The sequence below is a fragment of the Ovis aries genome, chromosome 24 (genome assembly GCF_016772045.2).
Source record: "Ovis aries strain OAR_USU_Benz2616 breed Rambouillet chromosome 24, ARS-UI_Ramb_v3.0, whole genome shotgun sequence".
Lineage (NCBI taxonomy): Eukaryota > Metazoa > Chordata > Mammalia > Artiodactyla > Bovidae > Ovis > Ovis aries.
In genome coordinates, this window is record NC_056077.1 from 41,367,150 (window position 1) to 41,384,535 (window position 17,386).

At 61.0% G+C, this 17,386-nt stretch overlaps 1 protein-coding gene across 10 annotated transcripts in view; it reads left to right on the forward strand.

Moving 5' to 3' along the window:
* Window positions 1-17,386, forward strand: part of MAD1L1 (mitotic arrest deficient 1 like 1) — a 293,088-nt gene that overhangs the window by 9,906 nt on the left and 265,796 nt on the right. For 7 of the 10 annotated variants that reach the window (XR_006058001.1, XM_042240604.2, XM_042240607.2 and 4 more), the window contains exons 1-9: window positions 116-171; window positions 2,834-2,999; window positions 6,093-6,233; window positions 7,711-7,890; window positions 10,251-10,375; window positions 11,338-11,419; window positions 12,870-13,000; window positions 13,193-13,307; window positions 15,614-15,675. Coding sequence is in view for 9 of the 10 variants with exons in the window: in XM_042240604.2 (XP_042096538.1) it covers window positions 2,847-2,999; window positions 6,093-6,233; window positions 7,711-7,890; window positions 10,251-10,375; window positions 11,338-11,419; window positions 12,870-13,000; window positions 13,193-13,307; window positions 15,614-15,675 (989 nt within the window). In the remaining variant the exon portion in view is untranslated. The other 3 variants (XM_042240605.2, XM_060406090.1, XM_027961246.3) reach the window with 2 other exon arrangements.

The window sequence follows — 17,386 nt, forward strand, 5'->3', positions numbered from 1 at the left end:
ACGGAGACTGGGCCCCCGGCCTCCGTCAGGGCGCCGGCCCGGAGCGTCACGGCCAGTCCCGCCCAGGTCTCGCGAGAGCGCAAGCGCACGTCTCGCGATGCGCGGGCTCGGGCGTGATAGAGGGAGATCCGAGCCGCGGCGGCGACGGCTGCAGGGGGCTGAGGCGCTGAGGTGACCGGCCGGGGTCCCGGGCGGGCGCCCCGCAGAGCCGGCGGGGGTCGGGCAGGGAGGAGGCGGGGGCCGCCCGCCGGGCCTCCCCGGGGGCTGTGAGCCGGCGCCCCCGGCGTTCCCGCTTCCTTCTCTGAGGCGCGGGCCGCCGGGCTTCTGCCGGCGCACCCACTGTCCGCTGGGCCCGCCTCTGCGCTCCGTGCTCTGTCCTCTGAGCCTGGGCGTCCAGTGCGGGGCCCCCCAGGACTTCCTGCCCGAGAGGAGCCGGAGCGGCCGGGGCGGAGAGGGGCTTCGGCGAGGCGCCCTCGTCTCACCGGCCCGGGGCGGCGCGGTGCAGACAGAGGGGCTCTTCCTCGGTTCCTCGCGCGTGGACCGCACCGTCGCCTGCACCCCTGCGCCCGAGCGGCCAGCGTGGGGTGCCCCTGCTTCATTCCCCACCTGGGGACCCCGGCGGGAGGATGGGAAGCGCCTTGCCCAGAGTCGCGCTCCTGGCGGGTGGTGGGGCGGGCGCTTGGATTTCCTCTCTGTAAGTTGGGAGAAAGCAGGCGGAGGAGCGGTGACCTGGGCAGACCCGCGAAAATGCCCGGGGCGCTGTGAAGTGGTGCTGCGCGTGGTGAGGGCCCTTGTGTCTGTAGGTTCCCTCAGGACGTGGAGGGCACTAGAGAGTCAGGGTGCTCTGCACTCCAGCTCGGGGTTTCATCCAGAGCAGCTGACATCCAGAGGGGAGGCTTCTGGAAGACCTGAGTCTCCTGGGTACAGAGGATGGATTTGAGCTGCTGCCTTTTCCCTTGCCTTGCGGAGTGGCTTGGTTCCAGGCAGGTGAAGATGCATGCGGTCTTTTCATTCTTGTTATGAGGTGCGTCAGCTCTTACAGGGGTTGCTGTCTTGAGAAGAGGGTATATTGGCTAAATTTCCCATCACGGGATGAAAAGTATTAGTTCAGTTCAGTTGCTCAGTCATGTCTGACTCTTTGCAACCCATGGACTGCAGCGCGCCAGGTCTCCCTGTCCATCACCAACTCCAGGAAAGTGTTATGGCCCCGGTCAAACGGAGTGATTCGCCCTCTGGAGCAGAGTGCTGCTGCCTGGCTCCACGTGGGCCGTGTCTCTCTGTCAGGCTCACAGCACTCGAGTGCCCCTCCCTGGCCTCTCTGGCAGTTCATTTTCCGTGGGTGAAGGAGAGGTAGAGAGAACAGCTGTGTTGCACAAGAGTGGAGAGGACAGCCTCCAGAAAATGGGCTCTGCGTGCACGAGGCCAGTTGTTCAGCTGCTAAGTCATGCCTGACTGCGACTTCATGGACTAGACACCAGGCTCCTCTGTGCATGGGATTTCCCACGCAAGAATACTGGAGTGGGCTGCGATTCCCTCCACCGGGGGGCCTTCCTGACCCAGGGATCAAATTCGGGTCTGCTGCACTGACAGGTGTGTTCTTTACCACTGAGCCACCAGGGAGTCCCAGTGCACAAGGTCAAGGTTCTTGTTAAATGGGACATTCAGAATCAAACCAAGATTCTTCACCTTTCTGGAGGTGGGGAGTAGGTTGAGGCCAGGTGTTTTCCATCTGATACTTTGGGGTCATCGGTGAGAGCTGGCTGCTTGCCTTGGAGGAACACGGTGTGCACCTGGAGGAATTCACACCTGTTGGCTGTTGAGTGTGCTGGGACACTTCCACTCTTTCTGACTGGTAGACTGCCTGGGGCGAGGCTGGGATTAGCACCGGTGTGGAGATGCAGGTTCTTCGCTGCTGCTTGTCCTCAGCCTTCACACCTTGGCCTGTAGAGCATGGTCGACCTTAGAGCCAGACAGACCCACGTTCCCATCTCAGTTCTGTAACTCTGGAAGCCTCACCTCTAAGATGATATTCAAGAAGACCTAATTCATCTGCTCGTTCTGAGGGTCGCGATGCCGTCTGTGAACTTACAAGCAGAGTGACAGTTAAACTGTGTGGCGATAGCTGTGCCATCTGCGTTTGGAGCCTTCTCTTGGGCCCTGCAATCCTCCCAGCCTTGAGAAGTGGGGCCCTCAGTTTTCAGATGAGGAGACGGGCCCCACCGGCCTTGGTGCTTACTAGCGGCGGGCGCCTTCCTCTGTGGTGCCTGGCTGAAAGCGGTAGAGACGTCGTGGTCAGCCTGTAATTGGCGTTGCCGTGGATGTCGTCCTTGCTGCCACTGTTGGGTGCTTTGTTTCTGGTTCCTGGAAGCTAGGCTTTCTGTCAGTGCTTATGTGGGAGGCGTGCCACCTGACTGCTGAACACCTCATGCTAAGTCACTTCAGTCGTGTCCGACTCTGTGCAACCCCATAGGCGGCAGCCCACCAGGCTCCCCCATCCCTGGGATTCTCCAGGCGAGAACGCTGGAGTGGGCTGCCGTTGCCTGCTCCAGAACACCTCATGGTGGGAGCCACTGTCTGTCCTGGTCAGCACTCAGATGGTCAGCAGCTTGGTGGCATGTTGTCTTTTTATGCCTCCATTTCCTCTCTGAGAAACTGGAGGTACAGTCTCCTAGTTAATTCCCAAGGATGTGGTTACAGATGCCGGAATATTTTAAGGATTCTGAAAGAGCATTAGCGGAGTGGGGCTGCCCAAAGGTACCCTCTGACCCGGCAGCTGGCAGTGGTGATGGCCTATCAGAAGGCTCCCTGTGACCCTTCCCTTGTTTTCTTCCAGGAGGGAAATAATCATGGAAGACCTGGGGGAGAACACCACCGTCCTGTCCACCCTGAGGTCTTTGAACAATTTCATTTCTCAGCGAGTGGAGGGAGGATCTGGACTGGATGTCCCCCCCACCTCTGCCCAAGGCTCTCTGCAGATGCAGTACCAGCAGAGCATGCAGGTGAGCGGTGCGTGCTGGGGCAGGGGCCTCTGGGAAGACACCTGTCCTCAGGTAGGACTGGATCGGGTTCTGGGTAGTTGAGGCAGGTCAGTGTTTTCTCAGCCTGGAGGCCAGCTGGCCAGCTTCCGCATCTCCAACATGGATATTCATATTTTGGAGGATAGCTAGAGGTCATGGTCTGGCCCTGAGATGTCCTGACTCAAAAGCCTGAGATAACAGCACCGCAGAGTGGGCCTGGTGTTTAGTATTGCACTCCCACTGTGAGCTCACAGACACTAGAGATAGGATTGGAAAGCCAGCTCATTTAATTGAGGAATAAAATCCTAAACTGCCTGGGATTGTGACTGCTGGAATGGTGCAGCCAGCTGCTGGCTTCCTTGATGGTATAACACATAGGAAGGCTGTGTTGTCAGGATAGGTTCTTGGTCAGCTGGGCAGGAAGGGCGGGGCAGGAGATGGTCTCAGGCTGGGGAGGCCATTTGCACAGCTTGGCTTCGGTCTGCCATGGGGTCAGCTTCACACTTTTGCTTTGATTATCGTCTCATCTCACTTTATTTCAAGTGCTCGGCAGTGCTCACTGCACGTCTCTAAAGGCTCAGGTCTCCTGAAGGACTTTAGGTTCTGGTGCGCCGTGGGGTCAGTGCTCGATGGGGCGGGGATCGTGGGGTCCACACAGGCAGGGAGTGTGGTGTCGAGCCTCGGCCCGGCCCCTGCCCCTCCGGAGGGGCCGCGTCAGGCGGTCCCTGGTTTCTTTGCTTGAGTCCCTTGTCCGGTCCATGCTGGCCGTGCCGCTGCCGCCTTTTTGCCGGTGACTGCCCTGGGGCCCTGTGTCAGATGAGCCAGGAGTTTCTGTTGCTCTGGGAGCCCTGATGAGCCCATGTCTGGTGTGGCACGACAGAGGCTGTGTGTGTGTGCGTGTTCACTGGCTGAACAGTTGAATTACTTACTCTGTGTTTGTTGGTGAGCTAAGTTGCTCAGTGCCCCTTTTTGGCATGGACTGTTCTTTATTCTGAAATTAGGTCATTTATATTTGTTTTTGGTGTTAAAACACCTTTTTTGAAATCGTGGTGGAAATAGATTGTAGTTCTTTTTTTTCTCCCCCCCCTTGGGTTTTGCTCACTGGCAAAATATGAAGTTGGCAACTTTGGTTTAAAACAGTGTTATAGCTTTGTTGATGCAGCTCTCTGGGAACTTTTGGCCTGTTGGAACTAGAGTCTGGAATTTCCAAGGTCCCAGTTCCCACTCAGCTGTGACCCGAACGGCTTCCCCAGGTGGGAGGTCAGTAAATGAGAGCTGTAGCCACAGTGAGCTGATTAGAGCCGTGAGGCGCAGGACCTGCCTGGAACCCTGACCCCAGACTTGTCCTGTCTCAGGAGGCCAGTCGGCGGTCCCTCTCTCTCCTGGCCGCCTGGTAGGTGAGGGGACAGAGCAGCTGCAGGTCTGGGAGTCTGGAAACAGCAGGGTCTTGTCTGCTAGTCCCCGGCCCGGCTTCACTGTGAAGTTCAGTTTCTGTGCTGTGTGTCACTGTTGGCTTAAACATAAAAATAGGCCTTTCCTTCAAATACTTCTCCTTTCACTGCTCCAGGAAGGTGTGGCCAATGGATCTGTGTCTCTGGGACCCCTGTGTGGCACCTTCACACCTGGGGCTGGGGTCCCGCCATCCTCTGAAGAAGCTGGGCCTTAGCTTCAGACTCAGAGTGAGACGAGATGACTGAGTGTGATGGAGGGTTGAGTTAGGAACTGTCAAATGTCAGCAGGTGGGAGTTGAAATGAGAGAATACATCACAGGGGTAAAGAAAGGGTGGGCTTTAGCTCCCAAAGGAAGTTGGGGGAGGGTGGAAAAGATGTCTCCTCTCCACACGGGATTTCACACCTGTGGCGTGACTGACACTTTGGGGGGTAACTTTTTGTTTTACAGGACTTTCCTCTGCCTTGTGGGATGTTTGGCAGCATCCGTGGCCTCTCCCCACCAGGTGCCGGGAGCAAACGCAGACTGTCGCCCCTCCTGGGGATGATCGGCAGTGTCTCCAGACACGGCCACATGTCCCTGGTTAGAATGAGATACGTGCTTCTTGAACTTTAATGTGCGTGTGAATCGCCTGAAGATGCCTTTAAAAGGAAGATCCTGAGTTGGCATCGGTGGCGCGGCCTAAGAGTCTGTGTTTCTGTTAGGTACCCCAGAGATGCTGTGTTGCTAGACTGCAGGCCGATCTTAGAATGGCTGGGCTCTAGCCCGCCTGCAGACAAGGCCCCGGCGGTCGGTGATTCTGTGGTGCTGTTGGCTGTGTCTCCTGAGGCCCTTCAGCACTTCCATCCCCCTTATTTACTCACCTCTGTGAGAGGAAGGCTTCGATGGGCCCCAGACTGCCAGGCCCCGGCAGCTTCTCCCACCAAATCAAACACTGAGGAGGAGCTGAGGCCGTGGTGTTCTGCAGTGAGACGGAATAGCTCCGACCAGCTGACCTTCAGGTGGGAGGGTGCCTGGGTGGGCCTGACCCAGTCAGCTGAATGTTTTAAATCTGGGTCCAGAGATCAGACAGAAGTCAGAGAGGCAGGCAGGAAAAGGGTTCCCCGCGTGCGAGGTTCTCTCTTGTCGGCTTTGGGGTGGAAAGGCCCTCGTGGCTGGGAATGTGGACAGCCTCTGGGCGCCGACAGCCGCTCGGGTCTGCCAGCGCACAGGAAAGAGGAGGAGGCTCCTGAGTTACGGAGAGCACAGCTGCCGATGTGTGGGCCTCAGCCCGTGCGTCGTTTTCCCTGGGCAGAGAGGCTGGCCGTCTGACCCGCGGAACTGGTAGCCAGTTTCTGGGTGTCCAAGCTGCCGCATTGGTGGCAGTTTGTTAAACAGCACAGAAAGTGAACAAGCCAGCACACGGCCACCTGAAAACACACTTCCCTCTTCGGTCCTTTATCCCTTTCCCTTGCTGCTCCTGGCTCTCGTCTCCCACCTGGGGGCCTGGTGCTCCTCCTTCCTCAGGGCTGAGTGAGGGCCTTGCAGGGAGTGGGGGCTCAATGAGGAAGTGGTGAGCCCCCCGCCTCGCTCGAGTGAGGCACAGCTGCTGAGGATCCGTCTTTCCTTTGCATGGACCTGGTCAGTTGGAGGAGCGAGCAGAGCAGATCCGGTCTAAGTCGCACCTCATCCAGGTGGAGCGGGAGAAGATGCAGATGGAGCTGAGTCACAAGAGGGCTCGCGTGGAGCTGGAGCGGGCGGCCAGCACCAGCGCCAGGAACTACGAGGTGGGTTCAGCCGGGTCTGCTCTAGGCCTGCCTGACCGTGGGAAGTAAGAGCCCCTTGGCTGGAGCCCAGGTGCTCCCTGCCTTCCTGGCCACTGGAGGCTGCAGGTAGGCTCTCGGGTGTGTCCTGGGTCCCTAGCAAAGGCAACACGAAGGGCTGGCTGCCGAGCCTTGTGTGCCTGAGGAGACGCTGGTGGGCACTCTCTGCTGGACGCCTGGTTGCCCTCTCTGCTAGAGTTGGGATACAGGTCTGGCAGGAATGCCAGGTGGCCTGAGGGTGGCAGGAGAGTCACCAGCTTGCATAAGAGTCTGAGGCCCAGGCTGGGTCTTGCACACCTGGTTACCAGGTCTCAGGGGCTGCCTTGTGCTGGCCTTGGCTTCCCCGGCACCCCTACCCCCTACCCCGCCCTTCCCCCGTTACCCAGAGGAGATGCCAGGTTTTTTACTCAGTGTATAAATTCCATGCTTTCTTTGCTTTGATAACAGCACTTCACCGGGGTTTGCAATAAGTGCAAGCGTGGCGCCAGTACCCACCCTCAGGGAAAGCACGGGGCCAGAGGCTTTCTGGTCCAGTGCTCTACCTGAATCTTGGTGGCATTTCCAAGGTCTGGGGACCTGCCTAGACTGTCGGGGGTGCACTTGGGACTGGCAGCCAGGGTAGAGGTGCCCTGTCCGCTCTGTGATGTGCTGGTCGGGTCCTGCGCAGCCGCAGCCCCGGCTCCTGCGTCGTGGCGGGTCCCCTGGCTTCAGGGCCTTCCCGTCGTGGTCTGGGTGGGAGCTTCTGCAGCTTAGCTTTCTGAGGTCAGAGGTCGGCAGAGCATCAGGCTCCATGTAACCAGGACTTGGTGCCTTTGCCCCTGGGACTCTGGCTCCCACTGTGTGGCCCCTTAGCTTCTTGGGCTGAGGGTAAGCTCTGGCCGACACTGGAACCTTTGGACCTCCGGGGATCGTTAGAGTGAGGAGTCTGAGTTCTGCATCTGCCTTTCGGGGCGAGCCACATGGCCTGGCGGGAACCAGTGCAGGGTGGCTCTGAGGCTTTGTGGGAGCCGAGGCCCAGGGTCAGGCGCTCCTGTCTGCGGGCTCCTGCCCGTGCCGCCTGTTGCTGCCTGGCCCCCTGCTCTCTGGGGATAGCCGGCTGGTCGTGACGGTAGCCTGTGTGTGACCAGGAAGCTGCTGGGCTCCAGGCTCAGAAGCTTCTTCCCAGGGTGGAGTCTGAGTGAGATCTCTGTGCTCCATCCCCTCCCATGCGCAGCGGTCAGTGACGGGGGTGGTGCGTGCCACGTGCCGTCCCGGGGGGCCGCTGTGAGGCGTGCCTGTGTGCTGCGGGGCGTGCGCTCGCCTTGGAGGGGTCCCGGCTCCAGCCCTGGGGCGGCTGTGGACTTGACGACCGGCCTCCTGGGTTCAGCTCTGCTTGGCTCTGCTCTGGGTCTTGGAGCCTGCCTGCGTAGGCTCCCCTCACCAGGCCCATCCTTCTTGGCAGCGCGAGATGGACCGCAACCAGGAGCTCCTGGCGCGCATTCGGCAGCTTCAGGAGCGGGAGGCAGAGGCGGAGGAGAAGATGAAGGAGCAGCTCGAGCGGCACAAGCTGTGCCAGCAGAGCCTGGACGCGGCCGGCAGGAAGCTGCGGGAGAAGGAGGACGGCCTGGCCGAGGCCGGGGAGGTGAGGGGCCGCGGCGGAGGCGCCGCTTCTCGGGAAGAGTGGAGCGGTCCCGCCCCAGCTGTGGCTGCAGACTAGTGTCCCTGGTTGGTTCTGTTCTGCCTGCATTTTTTGCAGAGGTGTGATCATAGTAAAAATACTAATTTTCCATTCTGTGGTTTTCAGTTAATAGGGTGAATGCTTTTTTAGTCTTTGTAATTATGATTTTTAGTGGTTGATTAATCCATTTTCAGTCACCTTCAGGGGTTCTTTTTATACACACACATCTTGGTACAGATACACTTGGGGCGCATAGCTTCGCGCGCATCCCCGTTTTGTCTCTGTGGAATGGCTCCATTTGGACAGAGCCCAGGGGTTTGTGGGATAGTGTTACACGACCGCCAGCCACGGGCCTCCTCCTGGCCTTTGCTGCCTGTTGCCCTGCTCTGTCAGCGGATGTTGCCGAGGGCTCTGCTTTCCCTGTAGCCGCCCCTGTTACGGGTGGAAATACTTGTCCCCCCTCCCCAGAAGATGTAAGTAGCTGCCTCTGGATTTCCATGTCTTTGATTATTAGCATCTGAGAATCTCTGTGGAGCCAGAACATGGATGAACTGGAGTCCTGTCTCCACCAGCTGAAGGCTGGATGCATTTTAGAACCAGGGCCCGAACATTGCTGGTGGTACAGCTGGGACTGCCGGCCTTTCCTGCCCCTCCCACGAGCCGCTCAAGGTCACAGGTGCCGTGAGGGACCGGAGGAGACGCTGCCGAGGGGCCTGGGGTCACTGGTGCTCTGCCTCTGCGTAGGTTTCTCTGCTTGGTAGATCTTGGGAGCGGGCTCCAGCTTATTCTGCCTTGGCCACGCTGGAGAGCCTGTTACGGTTGTCCCTACACCTGTCCTCTGATGTGGATGCTGGCGGAGGGGCGCCGTGACGCCCTTGAGGCAAGCCCGCCCCTGCCCCAGTGTGCGCCTCCCTGTGCCCCCTGCAGGCGGGGGCGGGGGCAGGGCCGGGGTGTCCTGCACGTGGCTTCGTGACGGGCAGAGGCTGCAGAGCGGGCGGCGCTGGGCCCTGGCAGGGCGCAGGCGGTGGCGAGTGGGGACGGAGCCTGCTGCTCTCACGTCTCACTCCCCTGGAGAAGCGGCCCCGTCCCCGGTCTGAATCCAGGGCTGTAGACCCCCCGCCCACCCCGCCGGCCCCCTGTGTTTCCTTGTCACGGTGCCTGGTGTAGACGCTTGCGCTCTGCGGTCATCTTGCCAATGGCTGGGCTTCCCCTCAGCTTTGTCCTCCGTGGGGCGGGTGTCTGATCGCAGCATTCAGCACTACGCCTGTCTGTCTAATTCGGGAAGAGTTGTCAAAGGGCATATTTATTGTCACACAGATTCAGTACGTTCATTCTTTGTTGAGTCCCAGATTGATTGTTGTAGTAAAGGGATCCACGCAGGATGTTAGGAGGGCAGGCCCCAGCCCCTGGCCCTGCCGTCAGCCTCTGCGGGGCCTGTGGGGGGCCGCGTGGGTGCACTTGCGCTGCCCTGGCTGGGCGGGTGAGGCCTGCTGTGGCCGCCGTGCCTGCTCGGCGCCCCTGCAGACGTTGCTCACGTGCCGAGTTCGCCGGTCCGCCCTCTTGCCCCCAGCCTGTAGGTTGCCGACTGGCCGTCAGGCTGACGGGGTGAGGTTTCCCTTGTTACCTTAGAGTGGTGCGCCTGCGGGCTGGCTCTCCTGTTGGAGGTGTGGCCTCTTGCCTCGGGACAGCCACAGTGGAGCTCCATCACCGGAAGGTTGTCCGGGGAGGCTGTGGTCCGTGCCCGTGTCTGCCTGGTGGGCTCACTGTCCCAGGGCTGGGCCGTGGGCCAGCCCGACGCTGCCTTCCTCAGCGACCACGTCTGGCCTGGGCACGCGTCAGGCTCTGCGGTCCTCGGGGCGCTCCCGTTCGTCCTGAGGACCGCCTCCGCCCCCGCTCCTGTGTTCTTGGCAGGCGCCTGGGTGCTTCACCGGTGGCATCTCCTGCAGAGCTGGGATGGGGCAGTTGGAGAAGGAACCCGGGCTGAGAGTGAGAGCAGGTGTGGGGGGGGGGTGTGCGGCGCTGCCGAGGACCGGGGCTGCGTGCATGCGGCGGGAGGGGCGATGGAGCAGGTGCGGGGCCGCCCAGTGCGGTTGCGCCTGTCGCGGCCAGCAGCGTCCTCATGCCTGAGGCCGTCTGTCATCGTGGCTTGGCTCGAGGGGTGGTCACGGGCTCTGAAGGAGGAGCTGGCTCTGTCCGGGCCCTCAGGAGCGGGCTGGACGGGGGCTGGCTCTCGGGAGAGCGTTGGCCCCTGAGTCTCCGTGTGAGAGGCTCCCCTCCGTGCCTGTGCCGGAGACGAGGGTGAGTGGCTTGCGTTTCGCTTTCAGACCATCACCGCGTTAAAGGGGAGGCTCTCGGACCTGCAGTGGGACGTGATGAACCAGGAGATGCAGGTGAAGCGCCTGGAGTCTGAGAAGCAGGAGCTGAAGGAGCAGCTGGCCCTGCAGCACCAGTGAGTGGGGGGTGGCAGGGCTGCCGACTTCCAGGGCAGGCGTCTTTCCCCGCTGTGCCAGGCGAGCCTGGCCATCTGTCCTCCTGGATGCCTTCGGCCTGAAGCTTGCTGGGGCGGGCACTGAGCTGGACATCCACTTGTTATCTGGGCACAAGAACCAGGCTCGCTGTCCTGTGTGTGGCCTCCGTGGCCTGAGCGCCCAGTGCCCACGAGTGTCACGTGCACTGAAGCTCGGGGGTCCCGCGAGCACCCTGCATGTGCTGCCCTCCCCGTCCACAGGCTTGGGGGGATGCCCTGAGACCTTGAAGCCGGGACAGCAAGTGCCGAACAGAGCTCTGTTTCACGTGTTCCAAGAGCAAGAAGTGGGAACAGTCTTTTCTTCCCTCTTCTTTGCGGGGTGCCTGGTTGGCGGGAGTTTCCAGAGAAGGTATTAGGTTTGAGCTGGGTTTTGAAGGCTGTGTGGGACATGCCTGGGGCTGGGGGGATGTGGGTGGGAAAGGACGTTTTGGGGGAGGGAACCTTCTGCACAAAGGCATGGCAGTGTGGCCAGGCTCGCCTGGAGGCGCGGTGGAGACACGCTCTCCTGCAGCTGGCGGCCTCTGCCTTACCAGGTGCTGTCTGGGCGGTCTGGCCGCTTGGTGGATCGTGCACGTGCAGGCCTGAGTGGGCCCTGGGCTTCGGCTGTGCCTGGGCCGGCAGCAGCTTCTGTTGTGAGAACTGTGGGGAGAGAAGAGCACCTTGGGAAGAGAGCTCGCAGGTGGTCTAGACTTAACCACCTGCCCCGAGATTCAGGCCGCAGAGGCCTGGACCCCGGGGCCTCCTTGCAGCAGGGAGTGTGTGGGAATGTGTGCACGTTTGTGTGTGAGTGTGCACGCGTCTCTGCTGGAGAGCTTTGTGAGCGAGGGCAGTTGCTGGCTTCACCACCTGCCTGTGTTTGCATGTGTTCACTCTTCTCTCAATAGGAAATGGCAGGAAGCTAACCAGAAGGTTCAGGAGCTCCAGGCCAGCCAGGAAGTGCGGGCAGACCAGGAGCAGAGGATCAAGGTGAGCGGCTCGTGTCTGGTGGGCTTCACGGTGCTGGCTCAGCCCCCTGTGACCCCTGGGGCGTGCTCACTGGCATCCGGGGAAGTTAGCTGCCTGTGTCTGGCGCAGCTGCTCACACTGCTGGTCGTCTCCTGGTGCCCCAGGCCAGGTGCTGGGGTGTGACAGGAAGTAAGAGGCGTGCGCTGCTCCCAGGAAGCTCACGCTCTTTGCGTGAAGATCGGGATCAGGCACACAGAGTGTAGAGTAACTGTGTGGCGCTTCAGGTACCGGGACTGCTGTGATGGCCGAGCAGGACTCGGGGGAAACAGCCTGCCCCGGGTGGCGTGGCCTGCTCAGGCGGACTCTGCGGTTCCAGCCGTGCTGCCTCACCGCGGGAGGGGCAGCCGGGGACACCCGCTCCCTGTGGCGCCATGTGCTGCCCCCAGAGCCACGTTCCCGCTGCTCCCCCTCCTCCGGCATGTGCTGGCCCCACGCTGCCCCCCAGCACCACCCCGTCAGGGTCAGGCTTCCCGGGCTCTCGCCTGGCCTTCGTGTGCTGTCCTCGGCAGCCGCGGTGCCTGTCCATCTCCCCCCAGGGTCTGCACGGCTTCATGCTGCCCGATGCGTCCCCCTGCCCCGTCTGCCCACCCGCAGCCCTCGGCGGCTCCCCAGTATTGACCTGCTGCTTGGCTGACGTCTGTCTTCCTGCAGAGACCTTGTCTCCTCCGGGTTGCTCTGCTCTCACTGCTTGGGCCAGTACCTGGCGCAGAGCTGGCCGCTTAGTGTTGGCTGAACGGCTGCCTGGTTTAGTCCTGGGCCCATGTTCTTAACCTGTTCTGTGACCTGTCTTGGAGTTTCGCTGGCTCCCCGTGCAGCCTGGGGACTCCATGCAGGAAAGGAGAGCCGTGTTGTGTAAGGAGTCAGTCGTTACGCTGCCCCACGGGGACAGCGAGCAGAGCCGTGCGGAAGGGTGGGTCTCTCCACCACGGGGACAGTGAGCAGAGCCGTGTGGAAGGCTGGGTCTCTCCACCACGGGGACAGTGAGCAGAGCTGTGCGGAAGGCTGGGTCTCTCCACCACGGGGTCAGCAGGCAGAGCCATGCGGAAGGCTGGGGGTCTCCACCACAGGGACAGTGAGCAGAGCTGTGCAGAAGGCTGGGGGTCTCCACCACAGGGACAGTGAGCAGAGCTGTGCGGAAGGCTGGGGGTCTCCACCACGGGGTCAGCAGGCAGAGCCGTATGGAAGGCTGGGGGTCTCCTCCACGGGGTCAGCAGGCAGAGCCGTGCGGAAGGCTGGGTGTCTCCACAGAGGCTTTGCTATGCGTCCTCATGCCAAGTGTGTGCCAGGCTCCTGCCCTGTGGGCAGCGCTGCACGTGACTGGTGGGGGCTGTGGCCCTGGAAGCCATCGAGGGCCTGGGAGCGCTTGGCGTCCGTGACCGTCTCCCTCCTCTCTGTCTCCCACCTCCATCAGGATTTGGAGCAGAAGCTGTCCCTGCAGGAGCAGGACGCTGCGATCGTGAAGAACATGAGGTCTGAGCTGGCGCGGCTGCCGACGATGGAGAGGGAGCTGCGGCAGCTGCGGGAAGAGAACGCCTGCCTGCGGTGAGGGGCCGCGGATGTGTGCCTGTGTGCACACACGCGCACACGCACACACGTGCACACGCACACACGTGTACACGCACACACGTGTACACGCACACGTAACATGTGCACGCAGCCTTCCGGGGTCAGGGCCTCTGCACTCGTCCCTGGGGGGTGTGGCTGTCTGAATGACTCTGCTTCTGGCTCTGCCAGGGAGACGCGGGACACCAACGGCCTGCTGCGGGAGGAGCTGGAGGGGCTGCAGCGCAGGCTGGGGCGGCAGGAGAAGCTGCAGGAGACGCTGGTGGACCTCGAGCTGGAGAAGGAGGTGAGCCAGCTGGTCTCTGTGGGGTCCTCCACTTGCCGAGGGGACCCTCCATCCCAGCTGACCCGCTGATGGTGGCTGTGGGGCTCACATGGTGGGTCGAATGGTGGCCCCTGTAGTCAGCCCCGTCCTGACCCCCAGAACTGTGGAAAAAGGGGACCTCTAAGGGCGCTGAGCACTAGCCTTCGGTTGGAGGTGCCCCTGGGGCTCCTGCTGGCCCCAGGTGGACCAGTGTGCTCACAGGTCCTGGCGGGTGTAGGCGCGCGTAGAGGAGGCCAGAGCTGTGTGGAGTGACGAGGGCTTGCTGTGCTGCTCTTGGTGGCGTGGAGGATGGAGGGGCCGTGAGTCAGGGACCTTGGGGCCTTCCAGTGGCTAGAGCGTCCTGTGGAGTGTGGTCCTCTGAGCTCTGAGTCCAGCCCAGGGAGGTCCTCGCTGGGCTGCTCGCCTGCGGGCTCAGGACAGCAGACGTGTGCCCTCAGCTACCGGGTGCGTGGCGGGAGGGGTCAGCAGCCCTTGGAGCACTTAACCAGCTGCTGAGTGGGAGGGCGCAGAGGACTCTCTGGTGCCCGGGACAGACGTTGTTCCCCCGCAAAAGGAGCAGACTCCTGTGCGGAGATTGCTCTCCCGGCTCTGCTGCTGGGACTCACTGTGGGCATTCTGTGGGACCTTGTGGACATGCCGAAGCACCCAAGTCCTCCTGGGCAGACCAGTGCGAGGCCTCTAGGCCCAGGGTCCTCTGTCCTACCGCCCTGGGTACCTGTGGTTACACTCAGTCACCTCCCTCTCTGGTTTGCCTGGCATAAGCTGTGGCACCGCTTCTCAGGATGTCCAGTCTGGTCAGCCTACCTCCAGCAGCTCCCACCAGCCGGGGCATCCTGGGGCCAGAGCACGCGTCCTCTCAGACACTTGCTTATGTGGAAACAGCCTGAAGAAGCAGTTCTGGAGACAAGTAGTTTTACTTTGGACGTAGGCTCTTTTAAAGTTGGTTGAGCTCCTTTGTGGGGAGTCACACTGCCTGGTTTCAGACCCTTCTGCGTGTGTGCGCTGGCCGTGTGGCCCTGGGAGGTCACCTAACTTCTCTGCCCACCTGAGTGATGAGGCGCGCGTGTCTCCCTGTAGGGCTGTGAGGGTTGAATACGTTCATGTAAAGGGCTTGAACAAGTGGTAAGTGTTGACTGAGCGTCAGCTGTAGTCATAGGATTATTAACCAGGCTCTCGCCCGGCATGTGAGAGGGCTCAGGACATGCTCCAGCGGCTGCGTGAGCGCATGGAGCATCACTGTGCTCGGCCCAGGAGGAGCTCGGCAGAGGCAGGTGGCCTGGAAAGGGGGCGAGACTTTGTGTGACATGTGGGTCAGTGTGCCGCAGCTGTGGGAATCCTGGGCATGAGACCCCGCGTTCAGGCCGAGTAGGGGCGTGTCCTCCTGTTCTTCCCAGCAGCCATGGCCCCAGCCATGAAGAATTGCTGCTTTTGAACTGTGGTGTTGGAGAAGACTCTTGAAAGTCCCTTGAACTGCAAGGAGATCCAGCCAGTCCATCCTAAAGAAAATCAACCTTGAATATTCATTGGAAGGACTGATGCTGAAGCTGAAACTCCAATACTTTGGCCACCTGATGCGAAGAACTGATTTATTGGAAAAGACCCTGATGCAGGGAAAGATCGAAGGCAGGAGGAGAAGGGGACGACAGAGGATGAGATGGTTGGATGGCATCACGGACGTGATGGACATGAGTTGAGCAGACTCCAGGAGTTGGTGACGGGAAGCCTGGTGTGCCGCATTCCTTGGGGTTGCAGAGTCGGACACGACTGAGCAACTGAGCTGGTGACCCCAGCCTGCTCTGTGTGTGTTCTGGGGGTGGGATTGGGGCTGAGCATCCTGAGGAGCACCGGAAAGACGGGAGGCAGTGGGGGCCAGGGTCTGCAGTGCCCGGGGCCTGCTTCCTGGGGTGCAGGCTGTTACTACAGGCCCGTCTGTGAGGCTCTCTCGGCCCCCAGCCCACAGTCCTAGCCTGCGGGGAGCCTCCCCAGTTACGTGCGGTGTGAGTGACGTGCTAAACACTCAGTGTGGCTTCAGCAGTTGAGAAGCAGCCTGGAAGCATGGCGCGTTTTGGAGATGAGGGCAGGCGGTTGTGGAGGACCGGGGCTGTGATGTCACAGTGATCGTCCGTTTCCTGTGACGCTGTCCTGTCTGGGTCGAGTGTGCGTGGTGGGGAAGGGGTGACATGCTGTGGGGGGACGGCGGGCCCGTGTGTCCCTGGATGGAAACGCTGGCACAGAGCTCTGAGGGGTCTCCCTCCCTGTCTTTTCAGAGGATCTTGACGAAGCTGCAGAGCTGGGAGAGGCTGGACCAGACCACTGGCTTGAGCATCAGGTAGGCAGAGGGTGCCAGGCCCGCAGTCGCCGCCTTCTCCTCATGGGCGGCACCCTTGGCGAGCGAGCCTGCATCCCAGGGCCCTCTGGCAGCAGCCCTGCCTGCGGCTGCGGAGGCTCAAAGGGATGGAGCTGGGCAGCTCTCCCTGCCAAGGACGCTCTCAAGGGCCAGCAGGTACTGCCCCAGGAGCGTTGAGCTTTCTTAAAGGACTATTTTTGTTTATACTGAGGAGGTAGATGTTTTGTTGAGGAGAAGTAATTTCTTTTAGGTGGTTATAACAGTTGAAATACGCTGAGTCATTAGGAGTGGAACAGGGAAGCGGAAACAGTAGGTAGTTTGCCATCAGGCCTCTGCAGCAGCCTTAGCGAGTCTGTCGAGCTGACCTCACAGGTGAGCGGGATCTTCCACCCCACTGCCGCCTGGCTTCCTGGGGCCCCCGCCCCTTCTGGGGTTGCTCTGCCGCTGGCCCTCAGCCCCTGGGCCCCTTCTCGGCTCACACAGACTGACTCTGCCTGGGCGCAGAGCTAGGAGGTTGATGGTTCAGGATCGGTCCTTGGCTCCCGGGTCCTGTGGGGGTTAAGGAGCCTTCTGTTTGTCTGCTTGTGTGAGCTGAAGACAGGTTCTTCTCTGTGCTTCTCATGTCGCTCTTTAAACAGCGCCAAGGCTGCGAGGGGCCGTCCTGTAATTACACCCTCTGACTGCTGCCCCAGACCTGGCAGTTCCCCTGCGCTGTGGGCTCCAGGTGCTTGTCGCTTGAAAATGCCCCGTTGTCTTCTCTCTGCCTCGCTGAGTCTCAGAGGACAGGCTGGGCTGCGGTTCTCGCCTGGCCTCCACCTGCAGAGCCGGGCTCACGTGGGCTGGCCCAGTGGGGCCTCTCGCCTGCAGTTTCTCCTGCTCTCTGGGCTCATGAGCTTCCCGCCCGCTCCCAGGGAGGCTCCCGTCAGAGGAGGGAGCTCGTGGCTGCTTTCTCGCGCCCTCTCGTGCCTGTGATGCCAGCTGCTGTGGCCTTTGAGCGCCTGACCCTGTTAAGCTGTATCTGCTCATCTGTCTGACCCCCCTTGTCGTGGGGTCTCTATGCCTTAGTTTCCACATCTGTAAATGGAAGAGTTTTCTGGAACGTGGGCTTCTCACCACAGGGTCATGCTCTTCAGAATCTGACAAAACTTGTTATCTCCCCAAAAGCACAGATTTGCGAGTGGGGGTGTGTAGACGTGAGATTCTGCAGGCTGGTCCAGGGACCCACGTCTCCCAAGCATGGTCAGCTAGCTCTGGTGGACGGTAGACGCTGGAGTCCGGCATTTAGTGCTGGTAGCAGCAGTTTGAGGGCCTGGGAGGCACTTTGGGTCTTTCAGTCAAAGCATGGCCACAGTGTTGATCCTCTGGGGCCTGTCGCGACCCTGGGCTCTGGCTGCTTGCTGACCAGTCTCCTGGGGCTTCTGAGAGCTGCCACCACTAGGCGGCACCCCCTTGGCGAGCCTGGCTCCCTGCAGCCTTGGGGCCTGCGCCTGCAGCTCCCGCAGCTCCCGCCAGCCCACGCTGCTTGCAGCTCGCCTCTGCAAGACGCTCTCAGCCCCGGAGTCTGAGCTTCTGGTGCTTCAGGCCGCGTGTCCTCCATGCGGGCTGTGCTCTGGAAGGGCTGTGGCTTCTCTCAGGCTCTCAGCGGGCTCTGTGGCCTCGCAGAGGTTAGGACCTGTGAAGGGTCCACCCAGCA